At 38.5% G+C, this 26,063-nt stretch overlaps 2 protein-coding genes across 3 annotated transcripts in view; both read left to right on the top strand.

The window, feature by feature from the left end:
- Positions 1 to 9,628, top strand: part of NUP37 (nucleoporin 37) — a 53,222-nt gene extending 43,594 nt beyond the window's left edge. Inside the window, exons 7-10 of the mRNA XM_068972029.1 lie at positions 4,640 to 4,821; positions 6,906 to 6,956; positions 8,937 to 9,030; positions 9,515 to 9,628. Of these exons, the coding sequence (XP_068828130.1) occupies positions 4,640 to 4,821; positions 6,906 to 6,956; positions 8,937 to 9,030; positions 9,515 to 9,628 (441 nt within the window). The remainder of the gene's footprint in view (positions 1 to 4,639; positions 4,822 to 6,905; positions 6,957 to 8,936; positions 9,031 to 9,514) is intronic.
- A 13,934-nt stretch (positions 9,629 to 23,562) lies between these two features.
- The window catches only part of WASHC3 (WASH complex subunit 3), a 55,177-nt gene continuing 52,676 nt past the window's right edge, over positions 23,563 to 26,063 (top strand). For both annotated transcript variants that reach the window (XM_068971800.1, XM_068971798.1), the window contains exons 1-2: positions 23,563 to 23,692; positions 24,240 to 24,338. In XM_068971800.1, the coding sequence (XP_068827901.1) occupies positions 23,642 to 23,692; positions 24,240 to 24,338 (150 nt within the window). In that variant the 5' untranslated portion in view covers positions 23,563 to 23,641. The remainder of the gene's footprint in view (positions 23,693 to 24,239; positions 24,339 to 26,063) is intronic.

Here is a 26,063-nt window from a genome sequence, read left to right as displayed (position 1 = left end):
AATCTAAAACGTTGCCACATTCATCTTCTTAAAGTGAGTTCTTCCGCTGTCCAGAGTTCCTGTTAGTTTGTAGGCACCCTGCTTTTCATAGCCCTCTAAGGTCTTCATACTTCCCCATGACTTTTCTGTCTTCACACTTCCACAAAAAGATAAACTTGACTTATCACAGCAGGTTAATAATACCTACTTATGTTTGGCTCATGGTCAGCATTTCATGTAGTTAGCTCATTTAATCCACATGGCAGCCTTATGAGATGGGTACTGTGATGATCTCATTTTACACATAGGGAAACCAAAGCTCAGAAAAGTTACTTGCCCACGTTCACACAGCTACTAACTGGAAAAATGGACATTTGTACCCCAGCAGCCTACTCCATAGGCCTTGCTCTTAACCCTAGCATTCTTGTTTCCCCATTTTAGTCTATCACCTTCGCATCTTTATTTCTGAATGTTTGAACCCATCACATCTTTGAACTTAAGTACCTTTTTACCCATCTTTTTACCTATGATCTAAATCTCCTCTATTCTCTCAAAAATCATGAGTGTTATTTTTAACAAATCCAGTGGGCTTTTCTTCCATTCTTAATCTCAAGGCAGCTTTTTATACTGTTGATCATTTCCGCCTCGAAACCCTGCTAACTTGATCTTTAAAGCTGCATTATTCTAGCCATCTTGAGCATCTATGCATGTATATTTCCTTTCTCTTTCTTCTCTGCTAACTATTCTTTCATTATGTATTTATAAATTGTTGTAAAGAGTATTTCTCACCTACACTGTACCCTTTATTATAATAGAGGATAAAAGAAAGAATGAAGTCCTTGTCATTGAGTTACACACTGACTTATAAGTAAGAAGAACATGTAAATACAGTTACACAGACTTTTTAAGTGTTAGAATCAAACATCTAGTTAAGTAAACTGATGACATAAAGAAAGATTAACCATATATGCTCACAGCCTTCAAAGTAATCCTGAGCTGAGATGCCCCAGACTACATTAGTGTGTTCTCTGAACCCTGGGATACTATGAAATCTTGTTTCAGCCCTATTGGATATTTTATCAGTAGAATTATATTCTGTTTGTGAAGATCAGTGAAATTTTATAATTTATTTATATTACATGTGTATATTATTTCCATTGTATATTATTTCTGAATCCAGATTCTAAATTTTATTTTACATCTAGATTTCTCCTTTGCAGCAGTGAGTCTACATGAAGCATAATCAAAGAGTCTACCAGAATGTTAATATTACCATGTATAAATGTAATAGGCTACTTTTTAAAAACTGTGACCCAAAAAAAAAAAACCTGTGACCTAGGTGAGAAATAAGGATGTTTATCATAATCTCTATCCCAAAATTTATATCTTAATACTTAATTCATGGTTATTTAAGATTCCTTTCTTCCATATGCTTTAAGTTAGTTTCTGTTAATCTTCTCTATGTCTTTGAAATTTCACCTTACCCATCTCCTTGTTTTTCTTGTTTCCATGAGTCCCTGCTCTAAATTGCATCAACTCAGTATCCTAAAGGAGATCAGTCCAGGGTGTTCAGTGGAGGGACTGATATTGAAGCTGAAACTCCAATACTTTGGCCACCTGATGCGAAGAGCTGACTCATTTGAAAAGACCCTGATGCTGGGAACGATTGAGGGCAGGAGGAGAAGGGGATGACAGGATGAGATAGTTGGATAGCATCACCGACTCAATGGACATGGGTTTGGGTGAACTCCGGGAGTTGGTGATGGACAGGGAGGCCTGGCGTGCTGCCCTTCATGGGATCGCAAAGAGTCGGACACAACCGAGCGACTGAACTGAACTGAACGATATCCTAAAATCATCTTTGATATCTTCCTTTCCTATATGCAAGTTTTTCCAGATCTTTAAAGTTTTTCTTCACTGTCTCTAGAATATATTCCTCTTAGTCATTAATGTGTATTCTTCACCTTTCTATTCCCACAGGTAATCCCTGCCAATCCTTAGCTTGTTTATAAAATCTTTGGCTTTTCAGTCTGATTCTTCTTGCCTACTTTAGTTAAGACTGACCTTTAAATATCAATTTAACTGTGTCACTACTTAACTCAGAAACCTATAATTATAGAAAGGCAGTACAATAGCAGTTGAAAGTATGGGCTCTTGAGTTAACTGCCTAGAGTCAGTGCCCAGTTCTACCACTTACTAGCTAAATGATCTTTGGCAAGTCACAAAATCTCTTCTCAATCATTTCTTCATCTTTAAAAAGGAAGCTTACAAAGATTAAAAGAGTGAACACTTATAAAGTCCTTAAAAGAAAACCTGATGCATCATAAGCACTCAGTCAATTTCAGCTGCTTGTCATTGTTGATACTATCGTTACTACTAAATGTAGTAGGTGGTGGTTCTCATTGGTCTGTCAGATCAAACCCAAAATTTTTGTTCTGTTTTGCTTGATCTTGATAAAAATGAGGCAGCCAGAGAAGAAAGGTAAGTCTGTGATCACCTATCTCTTAAAATTCTTATGAAAGTCTTCAGTTCAGTTCAGTCGCTCAGTCATGTCCGCCTCTTTGCGACCCCATAGACTGCAGCACACCAGGCCTCTCTGTCCATCACCAACTCCCGGAGCTTACTCAAACTCATGTCCATTGAGTTGGTGATGCCATCCAACCATCTCATCCTCTGTCATCTCCTTCTCCTCCTGCCTTCAATCATTCCCAGCATCAGGGTCTTTTCGAATGAGTCAGTTACAAATTACACAAGAGAGCCATGTAATCTAGAAAGCACCAAGGAAATGCCAGCAATTAATAATAAAGTTACAGGGAATTCCTTGTCAGTCCAACGGTTAGGACTCAGTGCTTTCCCTCTCAGGGCCCAAGTTCAATCCCTGGTCTAGTAACTGAGATCCCACAGGCCACATGGCACAGCCGTTGATAGTAGTAGGATTTCCCTGGTGGTACAGTGAATAAGAATCCACATGACTAAAGAAGCTGTGCTATTAACCCACCATGCTTTATTGCCTGTCCTAACTGAGGTCCAGACAGACTTGGCCCTTCCATAGCTCATAAGTTAAACCTGAAATTCTCAAGACTTTTGGAGACAGGTTCAAAATCTCAAGTGTTTTTACTAGGTCCAAAATAAATCTTCCTTGGTCTTCTCCCATTTCCAATCCTTCCCGACCCATGACTTTACATAGCCCACCAGATCACTCACCAATCTTCATAACCTAGTCTTGTAGTAAGGAACACATATGGTGCTGTAGTTAGACCTGGGTTCAAACCCAGGCTCTGCCACAGGCTTAGTGATGAGATCTTCCACAAGTTACTTTAATCACTCTGCACCTCAGTCTCCTTTCTGAAAAATGGGATTGATCATAGCAGTTTCCTCAGATAGTGGTCATGAGGACTAAATATTTTTATATATTACAAATTATATTAATAATGTATTGTATATATACAACAAATTATTTTTGTTGTGTATTTGTCACTGACCTCATGTTATTGAGAATAGTTTTAAATTCCACCTTTTCTCTTAAGAATCCCCTAATTTTAAAGACTGTGTCCTAAATAATTACTCCTCCTTTGCATCCCACTGTATTTCCCCTTAAATTATAGTCAGTTTTTTGTTTTGTTTTTTTTTTTCATAATTCTCTCTCGATGGAAAGTTTCTAAAGATCAAGGATCATGTCTTTTACCTTTACTGAACGTAGCATGGTGTTTTACATACAAATGTTTATGTGGTTGATCGTCATTATTCACAGATCCTACATTTGCAAGTGTGCCTACTCACTAAAATTTATTTGTAACCCCAAAATTAATACTCATCACTCTGACCATCACCGACATGCATGGAGCAACACAAAATTTGAGTTGACTAATATGCACATTCCCAGCTAGGGCTGAATGAGGCAGTACTCTGCCTTCTTGTGTAAGCCCTCATACTGTAAACAAGTACCCTATTCGTGGTCTGTTTAGTGCCACATTTTTATGCTTTTTGTTGGCAATTTCTTTAATGTGTAAAATGACCCCCAAGCACACTGCTAAAGAGCTACTTAGTATTCCTAAACGCAGGAAGGCTGTGAGACGCCTTACAGAGAAAATATGTGTTAGATAATCTTTGTTCAGGCATGAGTTGTAGTACTGTTGCCTGTGATTTCTATGTTAATGAATCAATATATATTAAATAAGATGTCTATAAACAGAAATAAGCTTGTGTATTGATCAGTTGACAAAAATGTTGTGGTCAGAGACTCACAGGAACACAACCCTTTAATTTCCTTTAGGATCAGTGGTTTGATATTCAGTAACTCAGTGTTTGCAGCAACTTTATAAAACCTTAAATACTGTGAATAACTCAACTGTGTATGTGTATATATATGTATATACTTAGAGTGAATCCTTATGCTCTTCTTCCTGGGGACCATGTGTAGTCATTTAAAATTGTACCCAGTTTTCTTGTATCTTTCTTTTTGCCAGTTTGTTGTGAAGTTTTTTAATATTTGATTTTTTTTAACTTAGGGTTACCTTATTTCCTTTGCATTTTACCTCCCTTTTGTAATATACGCACATGTTTACATATTACTGTATATATGACATTGAATCTCTGTCTCCTTCTCAGATTTGACTAGTAAATTAGGCTGTTGAATTCTCTTTGTTTTTCTGTCTTACAGCTGATGGTTGCAGAGAAGAATGGAACAATTCGGTTTTATGATCTTTTGGCTCAACAGGCTATTTTATCCCTTGAATCAGAACAGATGCCATTAATGTCAGCACATTGGTGCTTAAAAAACACCTTCAAAGTTGGAGCTGTTGCAGGGAATGATTGGTTAATTTGGGATATTACTCGATCCAGGTACTTCCTTAGTATATTTATCTATTATGTACCAAAGAATCAGTCACTATTGCTAAATGATCCATTGACCTATTCTTGTATACCTGGGCCACATTGTAAAGCAAAATTAAGACTCTCCTACAAAAGGGCCAGAGTTAATGTGCTTTTACATAACAGATATGGGTTTTACAGATTTACTTAGAGAGTAACAGAAAGAATAATGCAGAGGAGATCTTTCATTGAGGGGGGTGTGTGTGTGTGTGCGTTCATGCACGCGTGTGTGTGTGCACTGTCATGTCTGACTCTTTGTGACCCCATGAGACTGTAGCCCAACAGGCTCCCCTGTCCATGGAATTTTCCAAGCAAGAATACTGGAGCAAGTTGCCATTTCCTACTCCAGGGAATCTTCCTGACCCAGGGATCCAACTTGCATCTCCTGCATTGGCAGGTGGATTCTTTTACCACTGAGCTACCTGGGAAACCATTAAGCAATGTTTATTTATGTTTAAAAAAAGAACACTGACCCTGTTAAATGATGTTGTTCTATAATGGTTCTAAATCATGTTCATATCTTTATCATATTTCAGCCATTTTAACTCAGTACTTATTTGGAATTTTGTCACAATTTAAGTACCTTGGGCGTTGTGTCCTTTATTTTTTTTTTTTTTAATTATTTATTTTATTTTATTTTATTTTATTTTTTATTTTATTTTTTTTTAAATTTTAAAATCTTTAATTCTTACATGTGTTCCCAAACATGAAACCACCTCCCACCTCCCTCCCCATAACATCTCTGTGGGTCATCCCCATGCACCAGCCCCAAGCATGCTGTATCCTGCGTCAGACATAGACTGGCGATTCAATTCTTACATGACAGTATACATGATAGAATGCCATTCTCCCAAATCATCCCGCCCTCTCCCTCTCTCTCTGAGTCCAAAAGTCCGTTATACACAGCTGTGTCTTTTTTCCTGTCTTGCATACAGGGTCATCATTGCCATCTTTCTAAATTCCATATATATGTGTTAGTATACTGTATTGGTGTTTTTCTTTCTGGCTTACTTCACTCTGTATAATCGGCTCCAGTTTCATCCATCTCATCAGAACTGATTCAAATGAATTCTTTTTAATGGCTGAGTAATACTCCATTGTGTACATGTACCACAGCTTTCTTATCCATTCATCTGTTGATGGACATCTAGGTTGTTTCCATGTCCTGGCTATTATAAACAGTGCTGCGATGAACATTGGGGTACATGTGTCTTTTTCAATTCTGGTTTCCTCGGTGTGTATACCCAGCAGTGGGATTGCTGGGTCATAAGGTAGTTCTATTTGCAATTTTTTAAGGAATCTCCACACTGTTCTCCATAGTGGCTGTACTAGTTTGCATTCCCACCAACAGTGTAGGAGGGTTCCCTTTTCTCCACACCCTCTCCAGCATTTATTGTTTGCAGATTTTTGGATCGCAGCCATTCTGACTGGTGTGAAGTGGTACCTCATTGTGGTTTTGATTTGCATTTCTCTGATAATGAGTGATGTTGAGCATCTTTTCATGTGTTTGTTAGCTATCCGTATGTCTTCTTTGGAGAAATGTCTATTTAGTTCTTTGGCCCATTTTTTGATTGGGTCGTTTATTTTTCTGGAATTGAGCTGCATAAGTTGCTTGTATATTTTTGAGATTAGTTGTTTGTCAGTTGCTTCATTTGCTATTATTTTCTCCCATTCAGAAGGCTGTCTTTTCACCTTGCGTATATTTTCCTTTGTTGTGCAGAAGCTTTTAATTTTAATTAGATCCCATTTGTTTATTTTTGCTTTTATTTCCAGAATTCTGGGAGGTGGATCATAGAGGATCCTGCTGTGATTTATGTCTGAGAGTGTTTTGCCTATATTCTCCTCTAGGAGTTTTATAGTTTCTGGTCTTACATTTAGATCTTTAATCCATTTTGAGTTTATTTTTGTGTGCGGTGTTAGAAAGTGATCTAGTTTCATTCTTTTACAAGTGGTTGACCAGTTTTCCCAGCACCACTAACACTGTGATCCTTAATTTAAGTTCATCTACCTGAGACCAACACATAATTCATAAGATGCAAAATATTATCTTTTAGTTACCCTCAAGATAAGAGACCTGTCCACATGGATCGAGCCTGCTTATTCAGGTAATGTACCATTTTGGGGGGAGGGTGGTTATAATTTGATTTTTTGTATTTGATTACTTTGTTCATGCTGTGCCAACTTCTAGAATATGTTTCCAGTCCTCTCCTTTCCACTGACTTTTTTCTTTTTTTCTGGTTGTTTTATAAATGGATGTTTTGCCTTTTTTTTTGGTCTCGGTGAGAGATTGTTTTCCAATATTTTCTTTGAAAATGTTTATAAAATACAGAATGTTACTATTCCACTAATACCACCTCAACAATTTAGAGCATTGCTTTCATAATTTTTCTGCTGATAAAGATGTAAAATGTAGGTGGGCCCATGTCTATGCATGTAAAAACTATATACATTGTTGTCCTCAAGTGAGAACACACTGGATATTATAGATCTGTGGCCTTTTTTCCACTTAAATTAATGTGCTTGTTTTTCATTTCATTCATTTTTACATAATATTGCACTGTATAGTGTAGTCTTGGAAAATTTACTAACAGAGACTAAAATCAGTAGGACATTTATTATATGTTGTATTTCATCAAATCTAAAATACCTCCAATTAAACTGTAGAACCTAAGGACACTATTATTTTATGTATTCTAAGAAAAAAATGTATTCAACTAAATGTAAGCATGCCATAGATTATAAGGTGAATCTTGATTTCAGAGATTGAGCAAATTCACATTTTAAAATCAACAAACTATAGACTCACAGACATAGAAAAATTTTGGTTACAAAAGGGGAAAGAGGGGGAGAGGAGGGGATAAACTTGGAGTTTGGGATTAACACATACACACTATATATATAAAATAGATTACCAAAAAGGATTTGCTGGATAGCACAGGGGATATTTTGTAATCACCTATAAAGGAAAAGAATTTAAAAAGAAATACATATATATGTATATATAAAATGTATATATAACTGAATAACTATGCTGTACACCTGAAACTAACATAATATTATAGATCAACTATACTTCAGTTTTATTTCTTTTTTTCCCAGTTACTAAAAATAAAACCAGCACACTATGGTACTTAAGTCTAAAGGAGGTCATCTCAGGATTGGTTTATATCATTAAGAATTCATATCTTTCCATCTGCTATCCTCACTGGCAAGGCTTTGACTTCGTGCTTCCCAGTAGCAAGATGACTTCCAGTGTTCCAGACACCATAGCCTCATACCATGTTGTCCAAAATAAGAGGAGAGGAAGAAGCCACTCCCCTTTTATTGGGGATTGCTATCTTTGCCTTATACCAATTGTCTTACCCCTTGGGGTAAGACACCCTGTGTCAGGCCCCAGCTGGGGTTCAGTTAGCTCAGAAACAGGGCAGAATGCCTATTGGACAGCAACTAATCATATCTACCACACATTAAAGTATTAACTAGACTTATAACCTTTTTTTTTTTTTTTCGTCAAGGAATCTTTTTTTCTTCCCCTCATAGCTCCCCCACTGCACTTATTATTGTGGCACACTTGTTGCTGGAGGTCCATTAACACTTGGTGGTTCATTGATTCAATGTATTCCAATGTCTATGTTGCCTTAATACTTGAATACTTAAACATTTCTGTATTCTAGGTGTTTACTTTATACAAAGGAGTTTAAACTCATGAGTTTATCATTAATTTTAAAACAAATGTCAATAGAATTTTAAATGTATTGGGGTTTTTAATGTATTGTGCTGTGAAATATTTTTTGTCTGATTCCTTGTTTGTATCTCCTGCCATATTGTCAGACTTTTGGGAACTGCTGACTTTGTGTAACTTTGAAATTTAATGAAGTGGCCCATGATAAGCAATTAATAAACATTCACAAAATGAGAAAATATTTATAGCTAACTTCCCTGAAATTCCCAGTCTGATTGTAAATCCATATTATCAAATTTAGACTTATAAAATTAGCATTTTGGTACAAAGAGAAATAACCAATTTTAGAAAAGCTTGTGTTTGTAGGATTCTGTACATATTTTCATCCTTTGTCCTTTCTTAGATGGTCCACGATTAATGAAAACTTATTTGCAACCACTGGTTATCCTGGCAAAATGACAAGTCAGTTTCAGATTCATCATTTAGGACATCCTCAGGTAATGTGGTGATGTTTGGTAATGTGGCATATGTGTTTTTAAATTTGTGTTTTCCACTTTTCCACTTTTAGCTCCCCAGATTTGTAATATGTGAGTAACTAAAGGATTTATGAAAGAGAAAGCATTTTTTGATGTTTAAATCACCAGTGGTAACAGACTTTTTGCTAGTATTCACATACGAAGTATTTTATTTCTTCTATTTCCTCCTTCATTTAAATATAATTGTGCTTGCCCAGTTGGTTTAGATTGTGAAAATGTTTGTGTCTAGGCTGCACCAGTTATCCATAGTTGATTTGTACACTTCATTCCAGTCAGTTACAAACAAATACTATGTATTTCACTTATTAGGGAGCACATTTTTTAATTCTGTTTCCACTATAAACAAAGACAGTTTTTCAATGTACTTCTTGTTTTTGAAAGGTAGTTTTTATTTATTAATGTTGGTGATGTATTGAACTTCTTTAATCCTTCACATATTTTATAGCCCATCCTCATTGGCTCTGTAGCTGTTGGATCTGGCCTTTCCTGGCATAGAACTCTTCCACTGTGTGCAATCGGAAGTGACCACAAGCTGTTGTTTTGGGTGACTGAAATGTAGAGTACATTTTCTGTGTACTTAGATCCATAAAACTGGACCTTAGTACATATTTTGGAGAATTTCTTATTTTTATATCAAATATATACTGTAAGATCTAGAAATGTTCCAGTTGTTGCTTTTGTTAAATAAAATATTGATGGTTTGAATCATTTCCCTGTTCTATTCTCTGTATGTGTGTGGTTTTCCTTTTTTTTTTTTTCCTAAGTCAAGTATGACTAACTCAGCAGCTCTAGGAAAGAGATGATTAGGGAAGCTTAATGCTTTTGATTTTATCACAGGATTTTCCAAAGGGTATCTTATGTTCTATACCTTAAATATATATTATTTTCCTTATTTTCCTAATTCTCAAAGATACAGTCATTTACAAAAGGGAAAAAAGGCCTCTCCTTTCACCATTATTCTGGAAATTGGTTGAATATATTAAATGTATGTGTGGGTAAATGCATATGCATTTTCTGTTAGCAGTATATACATATACAGGAGACATAAGAGACGTGTGTTCAGTCCCTGGATAGGGAAAATCCCCTGTAGGAGGAAATAACAACCACTCCAGTATTCTTGTCTGGAAAATTCCATGGGCAGAGAAGTCTGGAAGGCTACAGTCCATAGTCACAAAGAGTCAGACACAGCTGAGCGACTTTCACCTCATAAATATAGGAGTCTTATTACAACTTTCTCAGTAATTATAAAGGATTATTATTCAATTTAATATAAGAAATTATTTTCTTATATCACTATGTTATCAATCTGTTTATTTACTATATACAAATTCCTTTTGATTGGGCATCTCATCATTCTCAGAACATTTGGTATATGGGGTAAAGCTTACCTTAGAAAATAACTTATGATTTAATAACTTTAACAATCTCCACCTTTTATAAATCTTCACCATTCTTATCAAAGTTTTTGAAATGGCACCTGGTGGCAATAGAACTACATGCACCCTCTTCACAGTCATTGAAGTAAACATTGTTTAAGGCAGCCATGTCATGTGATCTAGTCAGAAGAGTATAATACAGCTAAATAAATTTCTACAAACTCTGCATTCCTACAAGTTAATGCCCTCTCTGAAACTGCATTTCCACCTATAAAATGGAGATGGGAATCACTGTCTCGTGGAGTTACTGGGAGGCTTACTGTCTCATGGAGTTACTGGGAGGAGTTACTGTCTAATGGATTCACTGTGAGGTGAATGAAGATACCTGACATGTCCAGCACAGATTTGTAGGTAATATTAATTTATTTCAGAGATGAATAATTCTTATTTTTGAAGAACTGTAGATTTATTTTTAATTAATAATGCAAATAAATATTCAAGTTTTCTTTTCATAAGACATCTTAAGTATCTTATGACACATCTTATGAAATCAAAATTATCTTTGAGAGATACAGAATTGTTACAGGTAATTTTTTTTTAGTAATATCTTGTAATCATGTACATGTATAAACTGCAAATGTGTTTAATTACAAGGAAAAATTGTATAGCATAGCAGTTCAGTTCAGTCACTCAGTCATGTCCAACTCTTTGTGACCCCATGGACTACAGCACGCCAGGCTTCCCTGTCCATCACCAACTCCCGGAGCTACTCAAACTCATGTCCATCGAGTTGGTAATGCCATCCAACCATCTCATCCTCTGTTGTCCCCTTCTCCTCCTGCCTTCAATCCCAGCATGGGGGTCTTTTCCAATGAGTCAATTCTTCACATCAGGTCAAATAGCATAGCAGTTCCCAAGTTAAGTACTGAATACAGTAAAATATTATTACCAAATATTAAAAATATTTTCTTTTACCCTTTCATAAGTAGATTTTTAACTTAAGGCAAAGTTGAAGGAATTTTGACATGGTTCCCATTAACAGTCTCTGTGAGGGGACGGAGAAACCTAAAAGCGTGAAGATATACCAAAGACTTTGTAAGAGTTTTGTCATTTTAGGGTGTATGTCAAAAATGACAAGTTGGGTCAGTATATTTGAAAATTGTCTTAGACTTAAGAATTGAGTGGGCTTAGGAATAGAGGTTGGAGAAGTATGTTGGGGCTTGGGTATTTGGGTATCTTGGAGATGGATCCTCTGGAATAAGGGCTTACCCATTTATAAAAGTTATCCAATGAAATTACCCACTGGGCCTGGCGTCTATAGGGAACATACTGAAGAAAAACTCATGGTGATTGTGTGAATACAGTTCTACCAAAGAGAGGCAGTAAGTGTTACCCTCAAAAGAGAAAAGGTGATTACATCTGTAAATTAAGGTGACTCTGAGATAAGACATTCTCAAGAAATGAGAGGGATGTCTTTAGCCCTTTGGGAGTGGTATGCATTTTATCCTGAGTAAACTTTGAGACTATTTCAAATACTAAAAGGTGATGCTGTGAAAGTGCTGCACTCAATATGCCAGCAAATTTGGAAAACTCAGCAGTGGCCACAGGACTGGAAAAGGTCAGTTTTCATTCCAGTCCCTAAGAAAGGCAATGCCAAACAATGCTCAAACTACTGCACAATTGCACTCATCTTAACATGCCAGCAAAGTACTGCTCAAAATTTTCCAAGCTAAGCTTCAACAGTATGTGAACCATGAACTTCCAGATGTTCAAGCTGGATTTAGAAAAGGCAGAGGAAGCAGAGATCAAATTGCCAACATCCGTTAGGTCATTGAAAAAGCAAGAGAGTTCCAGAAAAATATCTGCTTTATTGACTACGCCAAAGTCTTTGACTGTGTGGATCACAATAAACTGGAAAATTCTGAAAGAGATGGGAATACCAGACCACCTGACCTGCCTCTTGAGAAATCTGTATGCGGGTCAGGAAGCAACAGTTAGATCTGGACATAGAACAACAGACTGGTTCCAAATAGGGAGAGGAGTACGTCAAGGCTGTATATTGTCACCCTGCTTATTTAACTTATGTGCAGAGTACATCATGAGAAATGCTGGGCTGGATGAAGCAGAAGCTAGAATCAAGATTGCCAGGAGAAATATCAATACCTCAGATATGCAGATGACACCACACTCACAGCAGAAAGGGAAGAACTAAAGAGCCTCTTGATGAATGAGAAGAGTGAAAAAATTGGCTTAAAACTCAACATTCAGAAAACTAAGATCATGGCATCTGGTCCCATCACTTCATGGCAAATAGATGGGGAAACAATGGAAACAGTGACAAACTTTATTTTCTTGGTCTCCAAAGTCACTGGAGATGGTGACTGCAGCCATGAAATTCAAAGACGCTTGCTCCTTGGAATAAAAGCTATGATAGACCTAGACAGCATATTAAAAAGCAGAGACATTACTTTGCCAGCAAAGGTTCATCTAGTCAAAGCTTTGGTTTTTCCAGTAGTCATGTATGGATGTGAGAGTTGGACTATAAAGAAAGCTGAGCACCAAAGAACTGATGGTTTTGAACTGTGGTTTTGGAGAAGACTCTTGAGAGTCCCTTGGACAGCAAGGAGATCCAACCAGTCTATCCTAAAGGAAATCTGTACTGAATATTCATTGGAAGGACTGATGCTGAAGCTGAAACTTTGGTCACCTGATGTGAAGAACTGACTCATTTGAAAAGACCCTGATGCTTGAAAAGATTGAAGGTGGGAGGAGAAGGGGATGACAGAGGTTGAGATGGTTGGATGGCATCACCGACTCAATGGACATGAGTTTGTGTAAACTCTGGGATTGGTGATGGACGGGGAAGCCTGGTGTGCTGCAGTCCATGGGGTCACAAAGAGTCAGACATGACTGAGGAACTGAACTGAACTGACTGAAGCATTGAGAATTCTAACCTCTTTGTTTAGATCTCATATATAGGCTATCTGACCATTTTGCAGCTTCTACTTTATTAAACTTACTGTGTTCAATTATTGGGTTGGCCAACAAGTACTTTAAATGGTACAAAGATACTCTTTTTCCTTAGTAAACTTTGTTCTTAGTAAACTGTTTAAACTAAGATGGGAGGAAATGTTTGATGGGGAATTAACTATTGGTCATCACTTCTAATTCCTGATAAATAATACAAGACCTGATTGTGTATATGTCCGCTAGTTTTAATTTTTCCATGTTTGTTTATAAATATGCTTAAGAGGTTTCTCTTTTTTGAATAAGTTTTTCTCAGGATTGCTTCTCTTACAAACATTTTAGAAAGAAGAAAAAAAGGTTGTGCTTATGTTCTAAAACTTGTATTATTTAGGACTGTTGAAGCAAAAGTCAGGACATCACAAATCTGCAAGATGTCAGAACTAAATCCTACCCTTTCAAAATGATGGGATCATAAGTCTCATTTTATTTTTATGATTTGGCTTTTATGTTATGAGTATTTCAATGTCTCTCCCATGCCAAAAACACAAAGTCGTACACCCATGCTCTCCAATTTGTTTCTTTCTTTGGTAATTTGTGACTACATATTGACACTGACCTTGAAATGTTCCTGTTGCTGTTTTAAATCTCATGTCAGTGGAGAAGAAATTGAAATCTGGTTTCCACATTTGTGTCTGGTTTTCTGTAATAGTCCAAAGTCTGACATTATCCCAGAAATGCTGATTGGGAGGTTATGAGACAGTATTGTGCCCAAGACTAATTTCTGAAGAGAGAAATTTGCTCCAAATTATTCCCCATATTTTTTGTACCTCAAAAAGTAACTCAGTTTAACCCAACTTTAGACTATACCAGTAATATCCTTGGTTCTAGGCCCAAATAAAAAATTTTAAGTAAAAACGATCATTATGATAGTCCATTTCCACACATTCTTGATGAGAGCTTGCTCAGGTCCTCAGAAGCAGCATTCTGTTCCAGTATATTCTGTCAAGTTATTGTTGTGCTCAACAGCAGGGACAGGCGAGAACAACCTTGCTGGTTCTAAAACATTTATGTTTAACAGGCATCTGAAAAGAATTTCAAGCAAGCTAACATTTGTTTCTAATTATACATCTAAAGAAATGTGCCATTTAAAACATAGGTAGAAGTTTTCTTTTGTTATTATTAATGAGGCTTTAATTTATAGCTACCATTTGTTCACTAAGCACAGTAACACAACAAAATAATTAGGATATCAGCTTTGAGGATCTCATTTCACAAAAGGAAAAACGAGCACACATTTGATGACATATCCATTACTCAGACTCAACAGAACCAATTTCTTTTGCGTGCACTGACACAGACTTAATGGGAAATCAAAAACATTGAATTGTCTTGCTGACCTACTCGGCTGTTCTTTAAACTACATTAGTAGTTTAGTAAAAACATTAGTAAAAACAATTGTTGACCTTATGAGGATCCAGTTACATTTGCCTGACAATTTCTCTGGATGAGCTTATTTCTGTTTTCACTTATGTCTTTGTTATATAGCTATTTGCCTTGTTGACTCACTTGCAACAGAATACACTACCCTGGGACTTGTAACACATATAAGCTTATAAAATCCATATGAACACTGGTAAGTAAAAGTGAGGTCACCAGGTTTCTCAGCCTTTGCAAACAATTTGAATAACCAATAGACTTAAAAGATCTATGAAACAAGCATTTCTATCAGCTGCAGTTTTAGTGCCATATTGAACTGAGTGTGTCCTCCCTTGTAAGAAAAGACAGTAAATGCTGCTGATCCCTTTGCTTCTAATGGTGGTTAAACACAAAACTTTCATCTTTCTTATAAACACAGCTGTTGTCCTATCAGTAAGCCAAATCCAGACAAGATTAGACTTTGGCCAAAATTAAGGTTAATCTCTGCAACCATCTGAAGAAGAGCTTTCTAATACTGTTTTAGGAAATCTGTTTTTGAGACTGTATCAAGGAAATCAGACCCAGACAACTAACTTCCAAATAAGCCAGAGGCAACTAGTGTAAATTAGACCACAGTGATAAAGAAGGTAGAGACTGTCTAAACAAATTTTTGATTCATTTTTACTTAAGACTATAACTGTAAGAAGTTAATTTCTTAGTTGACATTTAAGTTTAAACCGGACCAATACAAATTATTTTTAAATAACTTTCAATGACCTTTTCTTACTTGAATGTTTCTTTGTTTAATTGCTAGTTCTTTCTTCCACTAGGACTAATGAAAACTAGGTGTTTATTTTTATTCTGTGATCTAATAGATGCTGGCAAATTGGTCTCTGGTTCCTCTGCCTTTTCTAAATCCAGCTTGTACATCTAGAGGTACTAGGTTCACATACTATTGAAGCCTAGGTGGAAGGATTTTGAGCATTACCTTGCTAGCATGTGGAAAGAGTGCAGTTGTACAATAGTTTGAACATCCATTGGCATTACTTTCTTTGGGATTGCAATGAAAACAGCTTTTCCAGTCCTGTAGTCACTCCTGAGTTTTCCAAATTTGATGGCATATTCAGTGCAGTCCTTAAACAGCATTATCTTTTAGGATTTTGCCGACATCCAGTAGATCATAGAAAAAGCAAGGAAATTCCTGAAAAACATCTATTTCTGATTTATTGACTATGATGAAGCCTTTGACTGTGTGGATCACAACAAACTGTGGAATATTCTCAAAGAAATGAAAATACCAAACTCTTTAAAAAGCTGGCTTAAAACTCAACATTCAAAAAACTAAGATCATGGCAGCCCGTCCCATTACTTCATGGCAAATAGATGGGGAAACAATGGAAACCATGACAAACTTTATTTTCCTGGGCTCCAAAATCACTGCAGATGGTGACTGCAGCCATGATTAAAAGACGCTTGCTCCTTGGAAGAAAAGCTATGACAGACCTAGACAGCATATTAAAAAGCAGAGACATTACTTTGCCAGCAAAGGTTTGCAAAGTCAAAGCTATGGTTTTTCCAGTAGTCATGTATAGATATGAGAGACCACAAAGAAGTATGAGTGCTGAAGAATGAATGCTTTTGAACTGTAGTGTTGGAGAAGACTCTTGAGAGTCAATGAGGACTCTTGGACTGCAACGAGGTCAAACCAGACAATCCTAAAGGAAATCAATCCTGAATATTCATTGGAAGGATTGATGCTGAAGCTGAAGCTCCAGCAATTTGGCCACCTGATGCAAAGAGCTGACTCGTTAGAAAAGTCCCTGATGCTGGGAAAGATTGAAGGCAGGAGAAGGGGATGACAGAGGACAAGATGGTTGGGTGGCATCACCGACTCAATGGACATAAGTTTGAGCAAGCTCTGGGAGATAGTGAAGGACAGGGAAGCCTGGAGTGCTGCAGTCCATGGGGTCGCAGAGTCAGACATGACTGAGAAACTGAACAACAACAATACCAGACCACCGTATCTGTCTCCAGAGAAACCTATATGCAGGTCAAGAAGCAACAGTTAAAACCAGACATGAAACAACGGACTAGTTCAAAATTGGGAAAGCAGTACATCAAGGACGTATATTGTCACCCTGCTTATTTAACTTATATGCAGACTACATCATGAGAAATGCCACACTGGATGAATAACAAGCTGGAATCAAGATTTCTGGGAGAAATAACAACAACCTCAGATATGCAGATGATATCACTCTAATGGTAGAAAGCAAAAAGGAACTAAAGAGCTTTTTGATGAGGGTGAAAAAGGAGAGTGAAAAGGGTGCCTTAAAACTGAACATTTAAAAAATGTGCCATCGGTCCCATCACTTAATGGCAAATAGATAGGGGAAAAGTGGAAACAGTAGCAGATTTTATTTTCTTGGGCTCAAAAATCACTGTGAGTGCAGCCATAAAATTAAAAGATGCTTGCTCCTTGCAAGAAAATCTATGACAAACCTAGACAATGTATTAATAAGCAGAGACATCACTTTGCCAACAAAGATCCATTTAGTCAAAGCTATGGTTTTTCCAGTAGTCATGTACAGATGCAAGAGTTGGACTGTAAAGAAAGCTGAGTACCGAAGAATTGATGCTTTTGAACTGTGGTGTTGGAGAAGATTCTTGAGAGTCCCTTGAACTGGAACGAGACCAAACCAGTCCATCCTAAAGGAAATCAATCCTGAATATTCACTGGAAAGACTGATGCTGAAAATGAAGCTCCAATAATTTGGCCTTCTGATGTGAAGAGCCGACTCATTAGAAAAGAACCTGATCCTGGGAAAGATTGAAGGCAGGAGGAGAAAGGAGAAACAGAGGATGAGATGGTTGGATGGCATCACTAACTGGATAGACATGAGTTTGTGCAAACTCTGGGAGATGGTGAATGACAGGGAATCCTGGAGTGCTGCCATTCATGGGGTGACAAAGAGCCAGAAATGACTTAAGAGACTGAACAACAACAGTGTTTATATATAACAGATAAAATAACTCAGATACAAAGTCACTCAGTTGTGTCCAACTCTTTGTCACCCCATGGAATAGTCCATGGAATTCTCCAGGCCAGTATACTGGAGTGGGTAGCTGTTCCCTTCTCCAGGGGATCCTCCCTACCCAAGGATTGAACCCAGGTCTCCCACAGTGCAGGTAAATTCTCTACCAGATGAGCCACCAGGGAGGCCCATGTTTTATTATTATTGTATAATAGCTTGCCTCACTTTGGTTTCCAGCCTACCAAAAAAGGGGGTGGGGGGAGAGGATTCCATTAAGATGTAAATTCTCTGGCATTTTAGATACCTTGCTAAATGTTCTGTAGGACTGATCCTCCTGAAAGTTGGACACAAGTGCCTCAAGCTGTGTTGTGAACAGCTAACTTTGCTCCGTTCTCTCCGAATTTATGTACTAAAGAGAACATTTGTGGGAGCATCCTTCACTTGAAATCTGTAGAGTTAATGAGATTTCCCTGGGAAAGTACAAAACCTGATAATATATACAGCTAGCTGCTTCAGAGGTCTCACCCCATCCTGGACCTCCCCACCACAATTACATTAACCCATGTACTTGGACCCATGGAGCAATTATGAAATTCTATCAGTGTTTTTGACCTATTCCTTTCCCTATCATTCTACCCACCTACCACAGTAACTAAGATATGTTTGCATGTATGTATAATCTTTACAAAACCCTGGGTCATTGCTTCCCAACCTGTTGATCGCAAATAACTGGGAGAATATGAAAGTATTGGAAGAGTTTCTCAATCATCTTACCACTATCATAATTCTCCTCTTCCTTGGAAACTGTGAACTCCTGGGGTCCTAAGATAACATAGATGGCCCCCAAATCAAACTGCCCACATAATTCTAACAGACGTTGACCTAAAGCGTCCTGCCATTTCCCACTTCCTCCCCCAAAATACCCATTAACAGTAGAAGGAATGAGCCTGCCAATGAAGCTTTCCCTCCAGTTCAAAGACATTGGCTTTTTGAAGATCTCATTCAGAATTCTTGAGAGGGTTAAAAAGTTCCCAGATACATCAAGGTGTGCCTGTCATCTTGATAACTATTTTGTGACCCAAGGTTTGGCTCGAGTTCAGATGAAAGCTAGAATACTTTATCCCTGCCTATGTAATATGTAAGGCAAGATTTTCTAAAGCAGGATATATTACAGGAAAATGAGCAGGACCTGGCCTAGAAAATAAAAGGAATTGAAATACTATCTTTGAATGAAAACTTGGGATTTTAAGATGGATTTCCAATATAGTTAACCCATTTCCATTTAATATTCTCACTTTAAATCCTCAACAATGTATATGTATTTATTCAGTGAATATTAAATATCAAGCCACAATAGTCTGGGGCTCCTCAATATATATTTTACTATTAAAAACAGCTTCTCATGCTATAAAATACTGTGAACCACTTTCCTAGACTAACTGGCTCATAGCTTCTGGTCCAGTCATTTTTTAAAGGGTAATAGAAAAGGTTCTAACATCATCATTTTGAATTCTAGAAACAAGGCTACATGAAAAAATGTTGACATTGAACTTACAGAGTAGTGTTAAGTGATTTTATGGGGTTGTGATTCAAAATAACCTGACTGCTTTAAGGAGTCCAGGTGCTGAGTCATTTACTGAAACTACCAGAGGAGATTAATTGGAAGCAGCTGATAGTGGCATCATTTGCTCCCTTTTTTTTAATAAACGGAGAAGGTTATTCTGTGAAGAAGACAGGGTACTATAGAAGGTGTACAAAGCTAATGACTGAAGCCTTTCTCATTAACACCCCCACCAATGTGGAAAAGAAAAAAATTGATTCAGGAATTCAAGATAAAAATACCTTGGCTCTATCAAAATGGTAATGGTTAGTTCTAAGAAGAGTGATTGTGGGTTACATTCTTCCTTCCTATGCTTTTTTCTTTATGTTTTCCATAAATAAATATTTCACTTTTAATAATAAATTCTTAAAAATAAGCAGATTCTGCTATCATGTGCATGGCTCTGTAATAGGTATAAGCATATAAAGAAATGGACTCCTTGGACTGCAAGATCAAACCAGTCAATCCTAAAGGAAAACAATCCTGAATATTCGTTGGAAGGACTGATGCTGAAGCTGAAGCTCCAATACTTTGGCCACGTGATGCGAATAGCTGAGTCATTTGAAAAGACCTTGATGCTGGGAAAGATTGAAGGCAGGAGGAGAAGGGGATGACAGAGGATGAAATGGTTGGATGACATCACTGACTCAATGGACATGAGTTTGAGCAAACTCCAGAAGATGGTTAAGGACAGGGAATTCTGGCGTGCTGCAGTCCATGGGATCACAAAGAGTCAGACACGACTGAGCAACTGAACAACAACAACAAAGAAATGGAAACCGGCCTGTGATCTCAAGGAAATTACAAAGAGGTTAACAATACCACATGGTCACAATGTGTTAGGTATCGAGTGATGAAAGCAAGTTGCTCTATGGACTAAAAGAGAAGTGACAGTTTAGAAGACACTTCGATGGGGGGCACCAGTTCTTCAGAAGTGGGGTGCAATGTTTTCAGTTCAGTTCAGTTGCTCAGTCGTGTCCGACTCTTTGCGACCCCATGAATTGCAGCACGCCAGGCCTCCCTGTCCATCACCAACTTCCGGAGTTCACTCAGACTCATATCCATTGAGTCAGTGATGCCATCCAGACATCTCATCCTCTGTCGTTCCCTTCTCCTCCTGCCCCCAATCCCTCCCAGCATCAGAGTCTTTTCCAATGAGTCAATGCTTTGCATGAGGTGGCCAAAGTACTGGAGTTTCAGCTTTACCATCATTCCTTCCAAAGAACACCCAGGACCGATCTCCTTTAGAATGGACTGGTTGGATCTCCTTGCAGTCCAAGGGACTCTCAAGAGTCTTCTCCAACACCACAGTTCAAAAGCATCAATTCTTTGGCGCTCAGCTTTCTTCACAGTCCAACCCTCACATCCATACATGACTACTGGAAAAACCATAGCCTTGACTAGACGGACCTTTGTTGGCAAAGCAATGTTTTAGGGGTTATTGAAACAGGAGGCTTAATTGAGAGTCTGGATAAGGGATGATAAGACTCTGTCTCCTAAATACCCTCCCCATGGTTTCCATAGCCAGGCAGCTACTCCTTCCCCTCTGATCACTTCTTGAGAAACTGAATGAGGCTCTAGATCCAGAAATGAGGTACCTTTCTGAAACTGTTACCTGAAAGGTGAGTGTTCTGTGCTTTCTTGGATTCTGTCATTGTCTTTTTAGCACATGTTCATCACATAAACTTATATTAATTATATGTATAATTATACATAAATACATGTAACTATATATATAACATATATATATATAACATTATATTTATGTGTGTGTGTATATATATATAAATTTCTGTATCCCTGAAGCTCTGACATATGTGGACTTAAAGATCCTGGGAAAGACAAGCATCTACCAGGACTAGCTAATTCCCAAAGTTAGTCAAACAATTTACTTGCAAGCACGTTTTTCATACACAAACCAACCAATCTGAGACCATTACCCCCAACCACCTCCTTATCTAAACTTTTACACCAAGCCAATATTTCCCCTGCCATAATTTAACCCAGGGCAAGGTACAGACAAAAGGGACAACTCCTGTGCCCTAAACCCACTGGAATTATTCACACCAGCCAGCCTTCACTTGCTTCTCCTGTCCTGCCTTGCCTTTCAACCACAGAAGTCACAATAAAGGATACGGCATAGGCTTTCCCCTGGCTCTTGCTTCTGTCTTCCTCCCAACCAAAATTTGGTGTTTCCCCTACAGCCTGTGTGGCATCACCGGTCCCCTTCTCTTGGGAAACATAAGTAACATTCTTTCAATGGTAATTACCATTCAATCATCACTCATCAACTACATAAGTTAAAGTCCCAGGGTACAACATAGCAAAAGGACCTCCCCCCTACTAAGCAAGTTTTCTTAATCATTAGGCTATATGCTGTTTTATTGGGCACCCCCCAACTGTAAATATATCCAGATATCTTCTCCTGAGGTAATCCACTTTTTAGGGACTACTGCCTACAAAAGCCTACAACCCAACTTTGTAGGCACAATTAAGAGAAGGAGCCTAAAACAATGGATTCTTAACTAGGTTAGGTTATATCTAGCCTAGAATGAATAAAGAGGCTAGAATTCCTTTACTTAACCAAGTCCCAAAAGATGATTGAATCCGCCTGCAATGCAGTCTGCCTGACCCTGGTTCGATTCCTGGGTCACAAGGATCCCCTGGAGAAGGCATAGGCTACCCAGTCCTATATTCTTGGGCTTCCGTGGTGGCTCAATGGTGAAGAATCTGCCTGCAATGCAGAAGACCTGGGTTTGACCCCTGGGTTGGAAAGATCCCCTGGAGAAGTGCATGGCAATCCACTATTCTTGCCTGGAGAATCCCCACAGACAGAGAAGCCTGGCTAGCTACAGTCTATGGGGTCACAACGAATCGGACACATCTGAGAGACCTAAGCACAGCATCACTCCTGGTGGAAGTGGGGAGCAGGGTAGGGGGTATTTAAATTTATTTTCCCACTATGCTGAACCAATACTATACTCCTCTAATTGTTCATCCTGAAGCAGAGCAGAAAGAAAAACAAAAAAATAGGAACACAGTCTTCTCATTTCCCTCACCTAAGAACTGATTGATGATAAAAGTGACTTTCTAGTTATCTGCTATGAAAACAAAGATAACTATTAAAAGATTCTTAAAGACTTTTTAATTTAATGGCTATATGCAGGTAGCATTTAAAATGCCTGACTCTTCAAATCAGTATTCATTACAATTTACTTGCTTTGTCTCCAGAATTTAGTACAATAAGTGAAATCCAATGAGAGAAACTCTAGAGGAAGGATTATATATTCCACAGGATTTCTGGCAGTTGTCCAAAACTTCTAGATATTGTTTTTAACAGCCCTGGAAATTCAGTTAAGTTGTGAGTGGCACTGCTGTCAGGAGCTATGGATGATTGATGAACAGTAATGATCAAGGATCCTAGGAGATGGAGAGACACTCCCACTTTTCTGTTAACTAGAAATTACATCTCATAGCATTATATTTCTTTTCTTTTTTAAAGAGCACTTAAATTTTTTTTGTCAATCGTTCAACTTAGGATAATGTTTCTATAGTTCTCTACTGCTGCTGCTGCTAAGTCGCTTCAGTCGTGTCCGACTCTGTGCAACCCCATAGACGGCAGCCAACCAGGCTCCCCCATCCCTGGGATTCTCCAGGCAAGAACACTGGAGTGGGTTGCCATTTCCTTCTCCAATGCATAGTTTTCTATATAGATACATATGCTAAACCTCTTTCAATCTTTGTATTCACCACAAGGCCTACCATAGTATCTGGCACTTTTTGTTTTTAATTAACGAATAACTTAGCTGCATATATAACACACCAGACTAAGCAGGGATAAACTCAAACAGACCCCACGGTTTACTTTTTTATTTTGGAGTGGGGGCAGACTGGAGGTAGGTAGTTAAGACTGCTAGACTACAGCCTTGCTCCACCCGACCCCGCCTTGTTTGACGTCACAATCCGGAGCTGGAACTACCATTCCCAGAATGCCGTGCGAATGGGCCGGCTCTCTGGAAGGCGCCGAGTGATTGGCGGGAGGAGGCGTTTCCTTCCGGCGTTTCCCGGGACCGGGAGGCGTGGACTAGGAGAGGCGTTCGGACGCTATTACCGTGTTGGGCGGGCCGGGCTGGGGAGGGGTTTGGGGGTGAGCCCTGAGTCCCCCGCCCGCTGAGGAGATGGATGAGGATGGGCTTCCTCTCATGGGCTCAGGCATAGACCTAACTAAGGTTTGTAAAGATGGAGTTGGATTTCGGCGACCTGGTAGGATGATGGGGAAGGGACGCTGGGTTCCCAGAAAGACCCCACCACTCTGCCCAACCCTGGCCTGTGCGTGACTTCCCCCTCTCTTGGGAGGGAGGGTTCCACAGTTCACCTTAAAAAGGGGTCCTTCCCGAGCCTTCTATGGTGGGGCGGGAGTAGTATGCCTCTCCTCTCCTTCCCTTCCCGAGTCACGAGTTCTTATGTTCAAGGGTAGGAACTCTTACTTGTTCCGACCTCTTTTATATTTGGCCCTTCCAGTTTTTCGTGTGTTTGTGTGTGTTGCCTTTACCTGTGAAAGTTCGCATCTGTGAATCCAGAACCCGTTCTCAAACTGCAGCCTCTGTCATTTTGGACACCCCACCCCCACAGTTTAGGAAAACAAGTTAATGACTATTCGCAGTACTTCCAGTAACTGTATCACACAGGAGAACGCCTCCTTATTATTAGTATCAAGGTGATTTCGTGCTGTACGTTTCGTCCTGTACGGATCATGTTTATTTTTACGTAAAACAGGTGCCAGCTATTCAACAGAAAAGAACGGTGGCTTTTCTAAACCAGTTTGTGGTGCACACTGTACAGTTCCTCAACCGCTTTTCTACAGTTTGTGAGGAGGTAGGTCCTTTGATACTGGTTGAATGAGTGGCCCAATGTCACCTTGCACTTTAGAAGGTAACAAATGAGTAAAGTAAGAATTATGGTGTATGCAATCATGTACTATGACCTCTTGTCCCCCAGCTATTGTGTTGACATAGCTTAAATCCTCTTTGATTCTATTACCGTCAGTTCCTACAGCCCATCTCTGCTGAATGAACTTTCTGGAGGCTTTGTGAAATAGTAAGGTTTATTGTGATTAAACAACAAAAGCAGTTCCAAGATTTCACAAAAACATTTTTTTTTTTAATTTTGAAGTTGGTCATGTTTCTCTTACCCTAAGGATTGCATTTTAAATATATACTGTTTCAGTTTCTATTAAAATTATGTTACATTGCTTCATGGAAAAGATGATTGGGGAGGTAGCCTAGAAACATAACTTGGGCATTAAATATCATGATAGAAGTAAAAATACTTTCTGCAAATGAGTTGTGAATTAAGGATCAAGTAACCCAATGACCCAGGTGGCACAGTGGTAAAAGAGTCTGTCTGCCAGTGCAGGAGACATGGGCTTGATACCTGGGTAGGGAAGATCCCCTGGACTAGGAAATGGCAACCCACTCCAGTATTCTTGCCTGGGAAATCCCGTGGATAAAGGAGCCTGGCGGGCCACAGTTCATGGGGTCGCAAAGGGTCGGAAACAACAACACAACCCAGTGACAGGTTAGGTACCATATCCAGGGACACCTGTCTTAACAAAAAACTAAAAGAGAGTGGGAAGGAAAATGGGAAGCATGACTTGAAATTGGTTTGAAGAAAGGAGAAAAAGAGGACAAGGAAGTGGGACAGTCATCTAAAACCAAAAGGTGTTCTTGATCAGTTTTCTTTACTACTTGAGGATCATGTAAAACCTTAGGGTTCCACTTTGGGGTCATGAACTACCTGAGTGCTGAAATTACTGTTCATCATTTGAGTATCCCCCACGATCCAGTCCTTGAATGAGACTGTTCATAGAGGGATGGTTGCTGCCTAAAAAGTGTAGGAATATAGATGTCCTTGGGGCCATTATTCTGTGTTAAGAACAGGATACATTTATATACACTTTAATATATTAAAATCATTGTGCTCAGTCCATAGGCTAGAGAAAATTCTCACACAGATAGGACAGTATTTCTCCATAAGCTTGCAAATTCTACTTTACAAAAGTTCAATGACCACTTAAAATTAAATACCCCTTCAGTGGGGAATCCCCGATGGCTCAGCTGAATCTGCTAGCAGTGCAGGAGACGGGAGACTCAGGTTTGATCCCTAGGTGGGGAAGATCCCTGGAGGAAGAAAATAGCAACCCACTCCAGTATTCTTGCCCAAAGTATCTCACGGACAGAGGAGCCTGATGGGCTTCAGTCCACAGGGTATCAAAGAGTCAGGTCTCTGAGAGTTGAGCCTCAAAGAATTGGACACAACTGAGCACACATACAGATAAAGTATAACAAAAACTGTCTTGTTGATTGCTTATCCATTATCAAAGCCTCATGATTCATTCTTTCCTCCCTTCTGTTCCTCTCTCAACTACCCCCCTCCAACTTTTTGTTTTAACTCTTTCACTTAATCTGCTTTGAACCAAACCCAAACAGTATCTTCAGTCACAGCTAAACTCAAATGAAAATTAAATTTGAAATCAATAGGGGTCTTTCTTCATCACTAATACTGGTTTTAGAATTCTTTGATAAAGAGAAAAGTGAAGAA

This window comes from Capricornis sumatraensis, chromosome 4, assembly GCF_032405125.1.
Source record: "Capricornis sumatraensis isolate serow.1 chromosome 4, serow.2, whole genome shotgun sequence".
Taxonomy (NCBI): Eukaryota; Metazoa; Chordata; class Mammalia; order Artiodactyla; family Bovidae; genus Capricornis; species Capricornis sumatraensis.
The sequence above is the reverse complement of the archived record's forward strand: the minus strand, read 5'-3'. Positions and strand labels throughout refer to the sequence as shown.